The sequence below is a fragment of the Haliotis rubra genome, unplaced genomic scaffold (genome assembly GCF_003918875.1).
Source record: "Haliotis rubra isolate DU_JTF1 unplaced genomic scaffold, ASM391887v1 Scf387, whole genome shotgun sequence".
NCBI lineage: Eukaryota > Metazoa > Mollusca > Gastropoda > Lepetellida > Haliotidae > Haliotis > Haliotis rubra.
In genome coordinates, this window is record NW_025767065.1 from 715167 (window position 1) to 734686 (window position 19520).

General features: G+C 40.3%; 1 protein-coding gene across 5 annotated transcripts in view; it reads right to left on the reverse strand.

Annotated features, from left to right (window-relative positions):
• The window catches only part of LOC124286583, a 44109-nt gene that overhangs the window by 18523 nt on the left and 6066 nt on the right, over positions 1-19520 (reverse strand). The window contains exons 1-2 of one of the 5 annotated variants that reach the window (XM_046722956.1): positions 12382-12406; positions 6718-6864 (exon numbers count right to left, since the gene is read on the reverse strand). In XM_046722956.1, coding sequence (XP_046578912.1) covers positions 6718-6779 — 62 coding nt within the window. In that variant the 5' untranslated portion in view covers positions 6780-6864; positions 12382-12406. Of the gene's footprint in view, positions 1-6717; positions 6865-9056; positions 9239-9277; positions 9389-11958; positions 12003-12381; positions 12407-19520 lie in introns of those variants that run through there. The other 4 variants (XM_046722952.1, XM_046722953.1, XM_046722954.1 and 1 more) reach the window with 4 other exon arrangements.

The following is a 19520-nucleotide window of genomic DNA, read 5'->3' on the forward strand; positions in this document are numbered from 1 at the left end:
AACTATTTTACACCTGTGGCATTGTATACAGACAATATTGGGATTGTGATGAATTTTAGGTAAGGTGCCAAACTAAAGGCTGGATAAGGGTTTCCAAATTAGGGTCGGCTGGTCACATTTGTCTGCGACCCTTTCAACCATAGTGAGGAATCATAAATAAATGTACGATCTAGTGCCATTACCAGACATCGAAACCCCTGACATACGATCACCTTGATCCAAGACCCAAGTCACTCTGTTTATATCTTTATGATCTGGGTCACATGCACTGATCTCTCATTGATATTGGTTGCTTTCAAACTGACTTGAGATGAAAGCTTCGGCAATTCATAGATAAGGATTATAACATGGAACATGAACACCTTTCTTCCATGTAGTTAAGATGTTGATAAGATTATCAACAAGTAACATCAACGTCACAGAGCTCCTATGTTAGGGTGAGGTAAAATGGTGTTTAATGTTGCATTCCAGATTAATGCACTTTAAAGTGATATGCATGAATGAGTGGCCTTACATGTGGCTGCTTGTACTAATCTACACTTACGTCAGATTATTTTTGTACTAATCTACACTTACGTCAGATTATGCCCGTTGAATTACCATACAATTTCATCATGAATACCTCACTCAAACACAACACAATGACTTTGGAATAAGCAATCAACCTGAGAAGACCCGGGTTAGAATTGGTGTTCAGCAACCCTTGCTTGTTGTAAGAGGTGATTAATGGGATCGGGTAGTCGGGCTTGCTGACTTAACTGACATATGTCAGCGTATTCCAATTGCGTAGATGAATGCTCATGATTATGATCACTGGATTGTGAGTGAGTGAGTTGGGTTGCTTTTAGCAATATTCCAGCAATATCACAGCAGGGGACAAAAACGGGTTTCACTGTGTACTCATGTGGGGAACTGAACCCAGGCTTTTGGTGTGACAAGTGAACGCTTTAACCACTAGGCTACCCCACTACTCCAAGAAGCAGCGTTATCGTAGTCATGATGGCTGCAATATTTTTATGTCTCAATTTAGCATTGTCCAGCATGGCCACGTCTCACTGGCACTGACACTGGCTGGAGTTGGTCACTGACCCCCGGAACCTGTTCCGAGAGAAAGAGGCGCTCATCCGTCAAACCCCCCTTCTCATGGGGGATAGACTGGTGACACGTGCAGCCTGTCATAGCTTTATTATACAAAACGTCCTGAGGATGTGGAAAATTGGATTTGTACATCCGTTACACATTCAACATTCAGATGTCAGATTTTTCAAACTTGTTTACTGTCTAATTTGTTTATGGCTGTCGGTCTATAATTGCCTCTGGGGGAAGGTACATTGAGTGAAAGACACCACTGCTGTGGGTTTATTCAGAAGACTAGATTGTTATTATCATGGTTTTAGGCGATGTGTAATGCTGACATATTTGACACAAAAATTTCCTACAATAGTCACAAAAGTTTTTGATACAAGTATAACATAATGAATTCACTTAGAAAAGGAATAAGTATTTACAACATATCTTTTCATGAGACTAGATAGAAACTTGGAATGATTCTCACATAAAGGAAATGACTCCCATTTTTACAATGCAATGTAAAACCCTGTCATGAAGAACTGTATAGTGTTGTATGTTATACACCATTATACCATGTTATAAACCATTATACCATGTAGTTCAATGTTATATCATGTTTATTGTATCTATTATCATGTATAACATGTCATATCATACATAATATCGAAAAATGTAAACAAATCCACCAGTATTCATCTAATGGTCTCCTTCATTTAATTGCGTACCTAACACAAGTCACTTTTGAATATTTACTGGTCATCGAACCTTACATAACATTCATGTAATTCATATGCTGGCTGTGTAACATGGTTAGGAATCTACCGTACATTTTTGAATAAATGCAAAAAACATGAATAAATGTCAACAACGATCCATAATGTATACCAGAGGTACAGAATGTATGAAGAAACCAAGGCTTTCAACATAAAAATCCCATTTCAAAAAAAAAATTGAAGTCTGATTTCAGTAAATATCTGGTTCCAGGATCTTCTGAAACAGAAGCATACATTTTAGGAGTAACGGTATTACATGAATACCCAAAGCAAGGCCACTTCATGAGCAGCCAATTCAAAAGTCACTTTCGAATTTAAATCCAACTCACTCCATTGTCAAGTTTTAACCCCTCTACTGAATACAAACCTCAAGGTCAGTCATATATGAGTCAGCTGGGAAAATATCACAAGTAAATATCACAACGTTATGAAAGACTTAACATGCTTAGTGAAATAAAAAAAATTCAAACGAAATATTTAAACTGCCCCAACAGGTCCCTCCTTTGAAATTACTGTCTGATACGCAGCCCTTATCTGACGTAATGTGCTTATGCGCTGTGAACAAACACATTGCTTTCTTGCTAAGTCACGAGGTTGTAAATTGGAAAGTAAATACGTCCCAGCTCATTGTATTGAATGTGTGAAAGTATATGTATGTAAGTATGTCACGAGATAAAGGAGGCGATGAGTCACTCTCAGTCCACCCCCAGTGACACCATCCCTAACAAGCCATTGACGGAGTGATTGCTACCTTTCTACCTTCAAATCACACGTATCCTTCAGTTTGAAAGCCCTTCCCAAGTGTCAGCCCCTCACCCTCATCTAATATCAAGCCACTGTCAGCCCCTCCGGTGTTAAGTCCCACCACCATCGTCAGCCCCTCATTCAGGGTCAAGCCCCACCACTATTGTCAGCCCCTCACCCTCATCTAATGTCAAGCCCTACCACCATCGTCAGCCCCTCACCCTCATCTAATGTCCAGCCCTACCACCATCGTCAGCCCCTCACCCTCATCTAATGTCCAGCCCCACCACCACTGTCAGCCCCTCCGGTGTTAAGTCCCACCACCATCGTCAGCCCCTCATTCAGGGTCAAGCCCCACCACTATTGTCAGCCCCTCACCTCATCATCAAGCCCTAATGTCAAGCCCCACCAGCCCACCATCATGCCAGCCCCTCACCCTCATCTAATGTCCAGCCCCACCACCACTGTCAGCCCCTCCGGTGTTAAGTCCCACCACCATCGTCAGCCCCTCATTCAGGGTCAAGCCCCACCACTATTGTCAGCCCCTCACCCTCATCTAATGTCAAGCCCTACCACCATCGTCAGCCCCTCACCCTCATCTAATGTCCAGCCCTACCACCATCGTCAGCCCTCACCCTCATCTAATGTCCAGCCCTACCACCATCGTCAGCCCCTCACCCTCATCTAATGTCAAGCCCTACCACCATTGTCAGCCCCTCACCCTCATCTAATGTCAAGCCGCACCACCATTGTCAACCCCTCACCCTCATCTAATGTCAAGCCCCACCACCACTGTCAGCCCCTCACCCTCATCTAATGTCAAGCCCCACCACCATCGTCAGCCCCCTCACCCCTCATCTAATGTCAAGCCCCACCACCATCGTCAGCCCCTCACCCTCATCTAATGTCAAGCCCCACCACCATCGTCAACCCCTCACCCTCATCTAATGTCAAGCCCTACCACCATCATCAGCCCCTCACCCTCATCTATTGTCCAGCCTTACCAACCATCATCAGCCCCTCACCCTCATCTATTGTCCAGCCCTACCACCATTGTCAGTCCCTCACCCTCACCTATTGTCGGGTCCCACCACCATCGTCAGCCCCTCACCCTCATCTAATGTCAAGCCCCACCACCATCATCAGCCACTCATTCAGTGTCGAGTCCCCACCTTTCACCCTTTTTCAATCCCCATCAGAACCACAGAGCAGAACCTGACTACCTTTCTAGATTCCACTTATGCATATACCTCCACCATATCAACCCTGTTCCCTCCATAGACATAGAGGAGACCTTGACAATCTCCACACCCACCCCACCCACCCACCACCTACCTACACATAGGGTCACCCCCACTCCTTCCCTAGACATAGAGGACACGTAAACACTCTCTCCACACCCGACCTATACATAACACAATAGCACCCCAGGATTTGCTGAGTTTCAAGGAGAAGTTAAAGAGACTGTTATCAAACTACAATTGACTACCTCTCTGAGGCACCTCATAGATCCTATTTCAAACCAACAAACTGTGTGATCAAGTTTCCTGGTTGAGCTCAATGACTTGAAGGACATTTGACAAAAAGACAATTCAAAACTAAGTAAATATTTTACACTCCAACTTCTAGCCAACTAACTCTTTTTATATGTCAATAAATCATGAAAAAAGCTTCCCACTTCACATAATACCAGACAAAGACTCAGCTGTAAAAATAGATTGAAAATATACAAAAACTCAAGGCTTTATTGTCCAACTTGAAATTGCCCTTGGTTAACAAGGACAAATTCTAGCTCATAAAAGTGCAAACATTCATATGCATATTCTTGGAAAGATTCCAAAGAATCCCTTGGCAGGCATATAAAGTTGATTTTCAAGCCTTACTTTGGTAAATTTCAGAGGTTGTTTAATGTAAAACTTTAAACACTCGTGTCAAGACCTCGTCCTAAATATTGGCCCCGTAACCAAGGACATACATGTGACGTCACTCAGCCATAAAACATTAATTACAACCTTACCAACACAAGGGACATGAGGGAGTTACTGACATTTGCTGGAGACTTGTGGCGGAATATCGGCCTCTGAGCAGGTCTAGACAAAGCCCGGACTTATCTCACATATTTAACTTTTCCTTAACGACTGATTTGGGATTAATACAACTTTGAAGAGTATCCCAGTGACATCACAGAAAGTCAGCCTAACACGTGATGAAAGCCTGAAGTAATGCCTGTCTAAGACATTTACCACTTTTCCTCTGCTTCTACTCCTCATTAATCATGACAGGGTAAATATAAAAGATTAGAACTAGCAGATCCTGGTATGGTTAAGGGAGTAAACTCTGCACAGTAAATGAAATGCCACAATTGCCCTTCAGTGAGTGAGTGAGTTAAGTGTTATGCCGCTTTTAGCAATATTCCAGCAATATCACGGCAGGGGACACCAGAAATGGGCTTCACACATTGTACCCATGTGGGGAATCAAACCGGATCTTCGGTGTGGCAAGCGAACGCATTATCCACTAGGCTACCCAACCGCCCCAATTGCTCTTCACATATATGCAGTCTGTGTAAAAACGCCAAAACTGCTTTGTAGTATCAGCTTTAGTTGTCAGTGAGTGAGTGAGTCAGTTGGGTTTAACACCACTGTTAGCAGTATTCCAGCTATATCCCAGCAAGTAGCTTAACTTGGGAGGAAAGGTGATGTAGCTTTCAAAGGTTTACGACTTTGGTGAAACCCACAAGTATGGTATTGACAAACCTAGAAACAAAATCCGGGTAAAAGTGGGACTAAAACTTCATGATCCTTGTGTACCAAAGGGGCATAACTCTGCACAGCAATTGCAGCATACTAGACGACTGGGCCACTCGTGTTGTGAACCTACTTGGCATTGGTGAGGTGAGGTGAAATTGCGTTTAACATCGTTCTTGAGAATATTACGCTCATATGACAACGTGCATGCGCATGTATGTGTATGTGCGGCTGCTTGTACTAGCCCAGACTTAAGCTGGTTTTATAGTGCTAGCCCACTGAGATACCATGCCGCAGTGAAGCATGAATACCCCACCCAGACACATTATACTGACTCCGAGCCAATCAGTCCTTGTATCCATTATTGCCAAGCGCCAGCCAGGGACCAACAAGTACCATATTTTAACGTCTTTTGATATGACGCGGTCGGGGATCAAACCCGCGACCTTCCGCTCTCCGGGCGGACGCTCTAACCACTACACCACAGAGGTGGTCTACTTGGCATTGGGCATTAAGGGGATAACATAAGGGCAGATCAACCCATAGACAGGTACAGTGTCAGAGGGGGACGAACGCACACAGGAAAACACAAACGAGCATGCATACACGCATATCGCAATGTAAGTGCAATAACCTTGAATATGATGAAGCCTAGTTCACATCACCCATAATGCAGCCAGCCACTGGATCAGTGACTACCTTTCACTCTACCTTATCAGATCACATTAATCAGTAGTTTTACTGTACCTACACTCCCCACCTGCAGGTAACTTAATCTCTGTCACACAACACAAGTTGTCTGGAACATAGCATACCGACAGGACAAGTTCTACAGCTCTACTGACGCAGTGTCCCCTGCATGTCATGTGACCCCCCTCCCCCCCCAACATGTCATGTGACCTTCCTATGTGTCATGTGACCTCAATTTTTTGTCATGTGACCAACTGTATGCAGCTCCTGCTCTCAGGGTCAATAAGGGCATCAGGGGCACATGTTCAGGAAACACGGCCCCCCAGCCCAGCACTAATACTCAAGCTGTATGTCTGAAAACAAGTCCTATATAACCGAACAGAGACTTAAAGGTGGTGTCTTTGATCCAGTGATACAGTAATTCTTTACTGTCTTTACTGATATTCCTTTATGTGTAGGAACTGAATTATAAAATCAAGGTATATTCCCCAAAATAGACCTATGTCTAAAGTAAAACAATAATGTTATAAACTTAAGTATTAACAAATGTTTAAGCTCTCAATTTTAGCCTAGAGGATGAGAAGTCAAAAGACCACATCGGTGAAAACGTTTTCTTCACTGAGAGAGTTAACTGGGTTCTGATTGGTCATCAGTGATGTGCTATACTCCTTACAACATATAAAAGTACTTACATCTGTGCCACCACTCTCTGTCTTAACATTCCGTCGGTAAATGAGTTCATTTCTAAAGCCATGTTGCCAAATGCTTGTGTGTCTCTAAATACTGAATCACAACGCACACGCTCAGTAATCCAAAATGGCCGCCACGTCAAGAACCACCTGGAACAAAAAAGTCACGTTAATGCTAAGTCACCAAGGAACTGATATTATTGTTAATATTGAAAAATTATTCCATTGACCCAACAGATGCTGCCTCCATTACTTTCAGCGACATTAAATCGATGCAAAATTACAATTTTACACAAAGTTAAAGCCTAAAAGATCTGAACATTAAAAAAAATCAACTTTTTTTGCAGTAGAGATATTCCTATTTATTTATCATAAACTAAATACACCATATTCTTGGAAATATTTGGCCCAGAAGAGTTTCCATATTTCAGTATCCCTGTCATTGAGTGAAAACAAACAGAATAATGTCCACATGTACTGGGCTGTCTTCCACCCCTTAGAGAATTTATAATAAAAAGTAAAGATTGCTTCAGTTATGTCTGAGTGAGTAAGTGCAAATGGTCTGACGCAGCCTTTAGTAATATTCCAACAATATCACACAAGAAATGGGCTTCACACATTGTACCCTTGTGGGGAATCAACCCAAGTCTTCAGCTTGACAACCAGACACCTTAACTGCTAGGCTATCTCACCGTCCCTTTCCAGCTATGAAATGAAGCATTGCTCAGTGCTCCATTTTGATTTGATTTTAAATTTTTATATATTTTTTTAAATATGATAGCCATACTTCTTGAACTAATTGGTGTCTAAGCATGTACCCTTGTGGTGTATATTTAAGCCAATCATGTCGAACCCTCTTCAAAAGGGTCAAGGATGTTGTCACATGACACCAACTCACATGGGCTACATCAAGTTACTTATGTAATGCCAGCACACCGGAGTATCAAGTTCGTCACATATTTACATCTATCCAATCCACACAAGATGATATCAATTTAAAACCAAACAAATATCTCAATACATCTATTAAATTATAAAAAATATACCATAGCCAAATCAACTTCACACATGTTGAGTTTTGTCACTTACCCCTGGTGTATGTTTTAGTCCAGAAAATATTGCTATTTGGTACATAATGTTTAAACCAAATTGAAAATGAAGGAAGCTGAAAGTGTTATCATATCATGAAAAGCGATAGATACAGGTTATCACCACAGTGTGATAATCGTAATATAACACCTACAGAAATTACAAGAACTTTAAATAATAACAATGATACTCACTGACTACAAAACTAGTCCATTTTTTATTGCCTCATATACCATTGTAGTGGGTAGAATCTATCAGCTTACATGGCAGGGGTCATTCTCTTCCCACAGAGGTTACTCCTGTCATATCTTCCTACGTAACCTCTGTTCTAATACGGCCATATTTCCCGGTTCTCGTAAAATCCTCTAGCGGCAAAAGATCGCAACACGAATTATCTCCCTTCTTTCTATCCAATCAGAACACGTGTTACATCGACTTAGATTCAACTTGAGTAACACAAGCAAATGTGGGGCCACAAATATCCCCCCATCTGCCGGGGACTTGTGTTGATGTTACACACAAGACGTTTAATGGCTAGCTTGTCCGTTGTCAACGAGGGCGATGGAGACGCCACTGGTCCCCCATAACATGACTGAGTTCTGTCTAGAAGAAACGTTTGCGCATTGCGCAGGGGAAGAAGTTTAGTTTTCTCGAAGCATACCGAAATTACCGAGGCCTTGCTAATGATCACTTTTGAAACAACGTCGCTGATTGCACAACTAAATCTGATTGCCTCCAATCACGAGTCTTGAACGCTCACACCATGAAAGGGCCGTATTAGAACAGAGGTTACGTAGGAAGATATGACAGGAGTAACCTCTGTGGGAAGAGAATGGGCAGGGGTGGATATAACTTTAAAATTGCTAGTGTACTCCGGTACAGTGGCACATGTAAAATCACTTGCCCTGATATTTTTTCCACTATACCGTCCGTTTTCTTGTTGATTTTTTAAATAAACAACATAATTAACATTGGAAAGTCAACTGGACACCGGTACAGTGTGATATACAAATTGCTTGCCCGACAGAAAAAAACACTGGAATCGGACGTCGGGCAATGGGTTATTTCCACCCCTGCATGGTAAAGCAAGTAGAGTTAATCTATAAATACAACAATACAAATCCGAATGTCAATTCTTGCTTCACTACCTCTGAAAGTATAACAGATATTTTACCCACACTTATCCATAAAAATGGTTTAATCTTCTACAAGTAATTACGTTATTATGTATCTTTATCAAAGACAATACTCACAATCACAAGTTAATTACACAAAATGTGTCTATAAGTCGAACACAACGAACGTTAAAACCGATCCTCCTGAATCAATGACTGTCCCTCGTGAGTGTCCTCATCTTCTGTGTACGAAATAGATCTCACAAAATACCCATGATAACAATCACCATCCTCATGACTAACACAACACAACAACGTAACACAATAACGTAGATCCCTTGCATTCAGAGGCCACCTACCTGCCTTCATACGATACTCCTTCAAATATTTGAATCAACCGTCAAGTTTAACCTTTCATTCTGCTCACCCAAGCAGATCTGGGTCATCGTAGGTGCAGAGGAGTGTCACATGATTCATGGGACAAAATATATCTGGAGGGTCTCCCCGTCTATTTTTACTGCCCCATTAGCGGGAAAGATGTCTGAATATGAATCTTGTGACTGACCGGTATCCAGCATCGTTGTCATAGCAACAATGATGTCATGCATGAGATGTTAACCTGACATCCACTGAAATGGCTTTTGTATTTCTGTCAGACATGTTGTGTAACTGCAGTATCCAAATAGCTCATATCTTTTAAGAATAGCTTATCTCAATTAATTTATAAATGATGTTTATGATATTTCACAAATTTACGATCCAGAAAACTATCTGCACGCTTAAAGACCACACATAAAAATCCCTGCTCGCAAGACAGTCCTGACAAAGCATGACTGTGTATAGAGGATGTGGTGTAATTATATTTAAATTCACTACTGGTTGAAACACGTTATGCGTTGTACAAGCCCTGGTCATGGTATTGGGCATACAATCCTTGTAAGAAGATGAGAATGCATGTCAGTACCAACACAATGGCGTCTAAATGGCCCATATGCACACACAGTCAGTTGCTGAATGGCAGATGAGCCTAGCCACATACTGACATTGAAGAGTAAGAAGCTCCACAGTAATATTTGTCTGAAGTAAATATGAAAAACACAGCTGGAATGTGTCGCTTTGTAATTGAAAGCCATTTCATTCCATCTATCCATTATCCATCCTTCAATCCATCCATCACTGCTTTCATCTTTCCATCCATCAATCATGTCCTTCTATTCATCAATTCTTGCATCTGCCCATAATCTATTCCCCCTCCCTCCATCCATCCATCCTTCTCACATCAACCCTTCCATTTTTACATCCATCCTTCTTACATCAACCCTTCCATCTTTACATCCATCCTTCTTACATCAACCCTTCCATCTTTACATCCATCCTTCTTACATCAACCCATCCATCCTTCTTACATCAACCCTTCCATCTTTACAGCCATCCTTCTTACATCAACCCTTCCATCTTTACATCCATCCTTCTTACATCAACCCATCCATCCTTCTTACATCAACCCTTCCATCTTTACAGCCATCCTTCTTACATCAACCCATCCATCCTTCTTACATCAACCCTTCCATCTTTACAGCCATCCTTCTTACATCAACCCATCCATCCTTCTTACATCAACCCTTCCATCTTTACAGCCATCCTTCTTACATCAACCCTTCCATCCAACCATTTTTATATCCATCCTTCTTACATCAACCCTTCCATCTTTACAGCCATCCTTCTTACATCAACCCTTCCATCTTTACATCCATCCTTCTTACATCAACCCTTCCATCTTTACAGCCATCCTTCTTACATCAACCCATCCATCCTTCTTACATCAACCCTTCCATCTTTACAGCCATCCTTCTTACATCCTTTCTTTTTGACTTACATCAACCCCTTCCATCTTTATATCCATCCTTTCATCTTTACATCAACCCATCCATCCTTCTTACATCAACCCTTCCATCCTTCTTACATCAACCCATCCATCCTTCTTACATCAACCCTTCCATCTTTACATCCATCCTTCTTACATCAACCCATCCATCCTTCTTACATCAACCCTTCCATCTTTACAGCCATCCTTCTTACATCAACCCATCCATCCTTCTTACATCAACCCTTCCATCTTTACAGCCATCCTTCTTACATCAACCCTTCCATCTTTATATCCATCCTTCTTTACATCAACCCTCCAATCTCACAACAGTTTCAAGATATAGCTGACATTGCAGTAATGATTGTCATTCACTTTTTATCACACTAAACAGTCTCTGCATCAGCCTGACTTATCTAAGGCCATAGAGAAAAATATTCTTGTTTCTCATTACCGCCCGACCCAAACATTTCACCCGACCCTAAGTTTATTTTTATTTTTTACACTACAGAAAATGCAACTTTGACTCTCAGATTGTGCATGAATATTTCATACTTCTAAGTTCTGAGTTTTTATTGGAGAAAAGGTTAAATTTCCACAGAAATCTAGGGGCTTGGGACATAAAATAAAATGTCAAAAATAAAATCTGCCCGCCCAACCCATACTTTTTTGAAATAAAGAAGAGAAACAAGAATATTTTTTTATGTGGCCTAATTACTAGTGGTGGTCCGATTAATTGAAATAATCAAAGACTGGTCACAGTGACTAAACGACCAAGCAATCGATCATGTTTTCTCATAATCGAACACAAACAATTCTGGAACACTTTTTGCATTACAAGGCTCCATTGGATACTTATATAAACAATGTCATATATCTTATATACCACGTCTACAACACATATTCCCATCTGGTGTCACCATGAATACTGTAGAGCAGGCAACATCCCGCATCTACTGGTTCTAATTACCTGACAACACCACATGATTCAAAGTCGTAGCCATAACAAATATATGCATTGTACCATTAGAAAACACCAGTAAAAAGGAAGGAAATTATCACTAGCCCCCAGCTCACACTACCTTACCTCCTTAAACATCAGTTTGATGAAAGTGAAACCTTCAGATAAGCCGACCCCCTTTCTACAGACTTTTATGGTGCTCAAATCTGGCTTACCTGCTGTCATATATGGTAGTTTTGGTCATGTTTAAGGTATTCTAAGGGCAAATAGAATCTTGGGAGGAATTGCTACAGTCCTCACAACTCAGGTAGGAAGTTGTTCTCGTTTATTTTCCATCCCTGTTAACACCTCAACAAATACACCATGAAACTGAAATGCAGTTTGAAATGTGACCGACATATTTGACTTTACGACTGAGTTAAAATGTTATAAACTAGATACAAGTTCTAAAGTAATTCTCAGAATTCTAACAACCCAACTCCTTACTTGAATTTAACAGGGTACCCTTGAACAATCTACACAATGATTTCTCCCTGTCATGTTGACGTTGACACGATGAATACAATGTCTGTTACACACAAATATGGCCATCAAAAGCAACTAGTTAACTATAGTCTGGTATTCAAATTCAAATTTACCTCACAAATCAAGAAAAGCCTCTACACGACCAGATCCATACAAATCCTTAGCTGCCAAATATCCGTGATTCAGCTCCCTGGCAACCAGATTTCTAATGGGCTCTACTAAAAATACTTCATCCCTGTCAACTAGTTACATGATAATCCAGCCCAAGGCAACAGATGTCATGTCTCACCGTTATCATAACTAGTCCTTACTTAACAAGTCCTGATCCTGTCGGAGGTAATATTATGCAGCATCCTACAGCGATGATGCAGTTGTTGAACAACTGAGTCTGCCCTGACGATGCCCTGAGACAATCAATAAATGACACATCATTCCTCTTGACAAAAAACACAATCCCCGGTTGTTTAGCTCAGTACACTAATCAACAGTTGACAGGCAAATATCAGATATGTCTCTGAATTTAAATATGCACTAAAAAATATGAGAACACTTTTTGTGTAATGAAAAGATAAATATATTACTATCCAATCTTTAGTGAGTGAGTGAGTGAGTATGGTTTTACGCCGCTTTTAGCAATATTCCAGCAATATCACGGCAGGGGACACCAGAAATGGACTTCACACATTGTGCCCATGTGGGGATTCGAACACGGGTCGACAGCGTAACGAGCCAACGCTTTAGCCATTAGGCTACCCCACCGCCCCATTTAGTGACTGAGTGAATATTGCTTGACACCACATCAGAAATTCTGCAGCAATTCTGCAGCGAATCAAAAGTAGAGAAGTGTACATTACATCCATACTCTTTGAAAGATCAAATATAATAATTTTTCTAATTCTAGCAATTGTCAATAGTGATTGGTCAGTTATGCAATAAGATCTCATATTGCTTCATGGTTGAATACATCATGATATCATCCATCGTTCCTCATGATCATGATGGCAACATTACATCATATCAGCTCAACTTACTTTGGTTAGACAATTTTGTCAATCCAGAATTTTGTTTCATTCATTCCATGTAGGTAAGAAATTATCTATTTTCAAACTGTCTTGAAACAAACCTATCAGTGGTGAAATAAAATGTTAACAAAAATCTAATCAAGATTTTAAATTTCCTACATAATGAGTGAGTGAGTATTGTTATATGCCTCTATTCACAATATTCCAGCAATATCACGGTGGTGAAATACAGAAATGGGATTCACACATTGTGCCCAGGTGGGGAATCAAACCCTGATCTTTGGTGTGATGAGCTGAAAGCTTTAACCACTAGGCTACCCCACTGCCCCCGTATAATAATGAACAAACCAAAATTAATCACTTTTCTTTCAAACCTTGTACTTTTGTCATAAAGTTTGTATTTTGAGATTTCTTGACATTGCTTTGAGTTCCACTTTAAAATTATTTTAATTTCACAAGGATAAATATAGTCCCATTAATTTGCATGAAATACTGGTAAAAGAAGAATGCTTTGATACAGCCCCAGATGACTATAACAACCTGTTGCAAATCTAATCAATTAGTTGAATGGAATATAGTATCATAAATTATAGGCCAACAGATTATATAACAGTCATTCAATTCCACAGCTTCAAATGTCAACAATGCAGACATTTAAGATTTTGTCAACATCAATATTGTATTATAATACATCCATTGTGGCATGCATTGATCTGTTAGGAATTCAGATGTGCAGGCATCCAAGTCTGTAGTTGGAATAAAAGTACAGCTGACAGGTACTGGATCATATTTTCCGTGACTGTATTTGAATGAGTTTGTCTTTCAGACCCTGGAGAATAAATTGAAAGGAGCCCAATTCAAGTCTAGAAATGATTGGGAAAATGTAGATTCCTTCAGCCTAAGTTTGAAATTGAACTGCTACAGGGTCATTTTAGATCTTATTATTATTATCATATTTTCCAAGAAATATAGTTCTAAATATGGTACTTTTTTAATGGGACTAAACATCAGTCTACGATGGAGTGGGTGTTGTTCATGCTGTTGTTACTCTCTGGAAGGGTTGACAGACCACTTCACTCTATCTATGAGAGACCAATGAAGATACAGGTTAGAACTGGTCTTCAGCAACCCATGCTTGCCGTAAGAGGCAACTAACAGGATCTGGTGGTCAGGCTCACTGACTTGGTTGACACATGTCATCGTATGCCAACTGCGTAGATCAATGCTCACAATGTCAATCATTGGATTGTCTGGTCTAGACTCCATTATTTACAGACGCCATATAGCTGACAACAATCCATGAGATGTGTGCCATGCAGTATTCATCATTATACATAGGGAATTATCAGGGATAAAGCGTTACAACAAGCACTAGGGCAGGGAATTATTGTCAGCACATTTGTATAATAGAAACTACTGAATGTGTAATAAATGAGTAAGTATGGTTGACACCGCAATATCATATCACCCAAAATAGGCCTCACATATTGTACCCATGTGGGGATTCAACATGGATAACTGGTGCCCAATCCTTTCCTAAAATGAATAAAATATGTTTAAATAAAAAAATTAAAAAGTTCTAACAAGGGTGTTCGGTGTGATGATTGAATGCTTTAACTACTAGGCTATCCGTGTAATAAATTCATTACCTAGATTCTGATCGACAAAACCTTCATAGCGCTACAACATTCGTAATTTAAACCTATGATACGACTATAGAGTTACGACATTTTGTAATGTTACGAACGCTTTGTGCATCGGGACCAAGTCTCTCAAAGTAATCATTAAATGTCCTACGGTATGCAGTGTCCCATAAATACATCCGACGTGTCTACGTCCCAGTATCTCTAACCCACATGTAACTGTGGCAAGTGTATACATTGCACACATCAATGCAAATACCACAGCTGTCACCTCCGCGACAATAAAACCGACACAGAGAATAGTACAGCCTCATGATATGCTCCGCCATGACTCGAAACCAATAAAACGCTGACCCAATGCATCTGACATGCAGTTAATATAACATTGCCATGCAGTGGCTATTCCCAACTGGGTGTTTATTTTACCAGGAAAACCTGGTACCGTTGATTACAGTACTGACACATAAATATATATTAAAAATATTGTTGTGCCAATAAACAAATTGCAACAGAATTCATGGCGTTGGGATTTTGCTTGGATTTGTTTCCATAAACCAAACAAAATGTAGGCAACTCCAGACTGTATATTGGCTTATAATAAAGAGTGCAGGTCGTTGTTTTATTGTACTGAACAATCTCACTGATTTTGTATCGACATGTATATTTTGTTGTGTAATAGGTTAAACATGTAATGTATGACATTTATTTAAAACCTGCTAATGTTTGATAAGGATTGATGAGGATTTATTTGTGCAAGCCATTTTTTAGGTTTATTTTTCTAAAAGAAAAACATAACCCCCATTAAACTAGTTTAATGACATCATAAAAGTGTTCAGATTGTGAGGGGTTATTACGCTTTAGGGATTCTTGTCCAAAGGGTTTTCAATGTATGCAGGACCTACTCACCTCATGAGCTTGAATGTGACCAAATAAATCTGGTGGTTACAGGTTAATGAGCAACATGTTTCATGGAAAGTCATGACCTGAAACCAAATTTCATCATCTCATCCAATAAGAGTGAGTGAGTTTAGTTTTACTCCGCACTCAGCAATATTACAGTTATATGGCGGCAGTCTGTAAATAATCGAGTCTGGACCAGACAATCCAGTGATCAACAGCATGAGCACTGATCTGCGTAATTGTGAACCGATGACATATGTCAACCAAGTCAGCGAGCCTGACCACCCATTCCTGTTAGTCGCCTCTTACGACAAGCATGGGCTACTGAAGATCAATATTCTGATATACCTTCACGGGAAACATCTGATCAGAACAGAACATATCTGATGCACAACACATGTAACCACCACCTGGTGCATAACAGCTATAGCCACCACGTGGTGTATAACAGCTATAACCACCACCTGGTGTATAACAGCTATAACCACCATCTTGTGTATAACAGCTATAACCACCATCTTGTGTATAACAGCTATAGCCACCACCTCGTGTATAACAGTTATAACCACCACCTGGCGTGAAACAGTTATAACCACCATTTTGTGTGTAATAGCTATAACCACTGCCTGGTGTATAACAACAATATTGACCACCTGGTGTATAACAGCTATAACCACTGCCTGGTGTATAACAGCTATAACCACTACCTGGTGTATAACAGCTATAACCACTGCCTGGTGTATAACAGCTATAACCACTACCTGGTGTATAACAGCTATAACCACTGCCTGGTGTATAACAGCTATAACCACTGCCTGGTGTATAACAGCTATAACCACTGCCTGGTGTATAACAGCTATAACCACTGCCTGGTGTATAACAGCTATAACCACTGCCTGGTGTATAACAGCTATAACCACTACCTGGTGTATAACAGCTATAACCACTGCCTGGTGTATAACAGCTATAACCACTGCCTGGTGTATAACAGCTATAACCACCACCTGGTGTATAACAGCTATAACCACCACCTGGTGTATAACAGCTATAACCACCACCTGGTGTATAACACCTATAACCACTGCCTGGTGTATAACAGCTATAACCACTGGTGTATAACAGCTATAACCACCTGGTGTATAACAGCTATAACCACCACCTGGTGTATAACACCTGGTGTATAACACCACCGCCTGGTGTATGCTATAACCACTGCCTGGTGTATAACAGCTATAACCACCACCTGGTGTATAACACCTATAACCACCACCTGGTGTATAACACCTATAACCACCACCTGGTGTATAACAGCAATAGTGACCACCACCTGGTGTATAACACCTATAACCACCACCTGGTGTATAACAGCTATAACCACCACCTGGTGTATAACACCTATAACCACTGCCTGGTGTATAACAGCTATAACCACCACCTGGTGTATAACACCTATAACCACTGCCTGGTGTATAACAGCAATAGTGACCAACGCCTGGTGTATAACAGCAATAGTGACCACACCTGGTGTATAACAGCAATAGTGACCACCGCCTGGTGTATAACAGCTAAATCCACTGCCTGGTGTATAACAGCGATAGTGACCACCGCCTGGTGTATAACAGCAATAGTGACCCCCGCCTGGTGTATAACAGCAATAGTGACCACCGCCTGGTGTATAACAGCAATAGTGACCACCGCCTGGTGTATAACAGCTATAACCACTGCCTGGTGTTAACAAGTTTAAAATACTGATGGCAGTAAAAAGATCACAGAAAGCAAAAGAAATTATCTGTTCATTAACACATGACAATTCCCTGAACAAACCCATTCTTTGCTTTCACAGACTATGAATGAACATAATGCCCATATTAAATACTCATTTTGAGATGAATACCAAAGTAACCCCCTTTTTAATTTGCATAGCATATGAGCACAAAATCTCTGTTGTGAGTATGTAACCATGGAAACATTAAGGCAGAACCCTAGCCTTCTGTAATTTTCTAACCAGCCAGGGTCTCGACCCACAAAGCGTTCATAGTATTGCAGGCTATCGTAACTATACAGTTCATAATAGGCTTACAAATGATGCAGTGTTGTGAATGCTTTGTGGATTGCACGCCTGGGCACTTATTACAGAGAATACTGTAAGCAGTAACTTTAGAATTTGTAATGGTAGGAATAGAATAACATATCGCAAGGGGCACTGAATGCTTGACATTGTCCCATGTAAACATTGCATGTCATAAAGCCATAAATCTACATAACCTTTTTCTAAAGCCATACAATATATTGTTCACACTCGATGTCATTTCTCAGGATTACTTCAGACAGAGGTTTTTAGCCGATATTGAATGGCTAAAAACAGCTCAGCAACTGTAAGCCATGTATAAATCCTGATTCCAGGATCTTGCTCTACAAAACTAGGGGTACAGAGTAGCCCAGTAACTGATTTCAATGGGGCCTAACAGGGCATGCAAGGGTCCTGTCAAGTAATGAATTAGTATACCAGGGTACAGTACTGTAAGATGTGATGATAACGTTTTTCTGTTTTTCTGTGCTATGTACAACCCTGTGATCTCCGCTATAGTGGCAATGTTCATGATCATGCAAGTGGGCTGTCCTGTATTTTCACCAGAGAAAATGGTTCACTTTCATTATTATTAAAAAGGATAATGTTTTATTCATTACAGGAAAACAACTAACGTCGCCTGTATGGTTAATATTCTATAGCTTCAGCATGAATTAGAGTGACAAGGCATAGAGGATGGTCTTGAAGTTTTTCTCCTTAAATTAAGCCACACATCTATCAATCTGCTGGCATGTTTGGTAGCCATTGTACACATCCAATCAAAGTTTTAGTTGCCTGTTAGGCTTTGCATGAACATTTCATTTATCTGGGATTTCAAACCTGGTGCCCTTGACAGGAGGATTGGGAAAAAATAATTCACCTGAGCAAAATTTGGATTTAGCCTTCAGAGACTTTAGATTTCAGAGGTATTACAACATAAGACCTAGTACAATAGGATTTTTGGGTCATTGAGTTATGTAGTCGCTTGTGTTTCATCTCAATTGGGTATCCTAATTTACCTTTGAGTAACCAAATAAATTGTACTCAACTCACTCAGACTCAATTTGGTATTTTTGCCATTTTCCATCAATTTTTAAAATTATAATAAAGTTTATATGTTAGTGTTTGTTATTTATATTTGATCTGTAATATGAGAAACGATAAGAAAGACTGCAAGTTGTCAACTTCATGTCCTGAAATAGCTATAAGATTTGACATTTTTGTGTGTATGCATGTAAGATCGCATTTATTGAGTATTTACAAAAATCAAGCATACTTGTACGCGAACTATCCTCGATAATCTCCAGGGTATACGTTACGATCACTCTCCACTATACCCTGGATGCATCCACGGCTTGGCCCGATGAATTTATTACCTCCCTTGGTTGGCTTTTTATCCAATCAGGTGTCTATGCTGGGAAGTTGAGCGAACCAATCACAACTCACTTACGCTTCTTAAATTATCTAACCGTTTAAACTTGGCAACATAATTGATGCAGAGGGTACTCCAAAAGATGTGGAAGGAGTTCTTATATATATTTTTTGAAACTTTCAGATCTGTCAATTTGTCTGTATTATTTCTCCAAAAATCTGAGTGGTACTGCGAACAAACCTTCGCA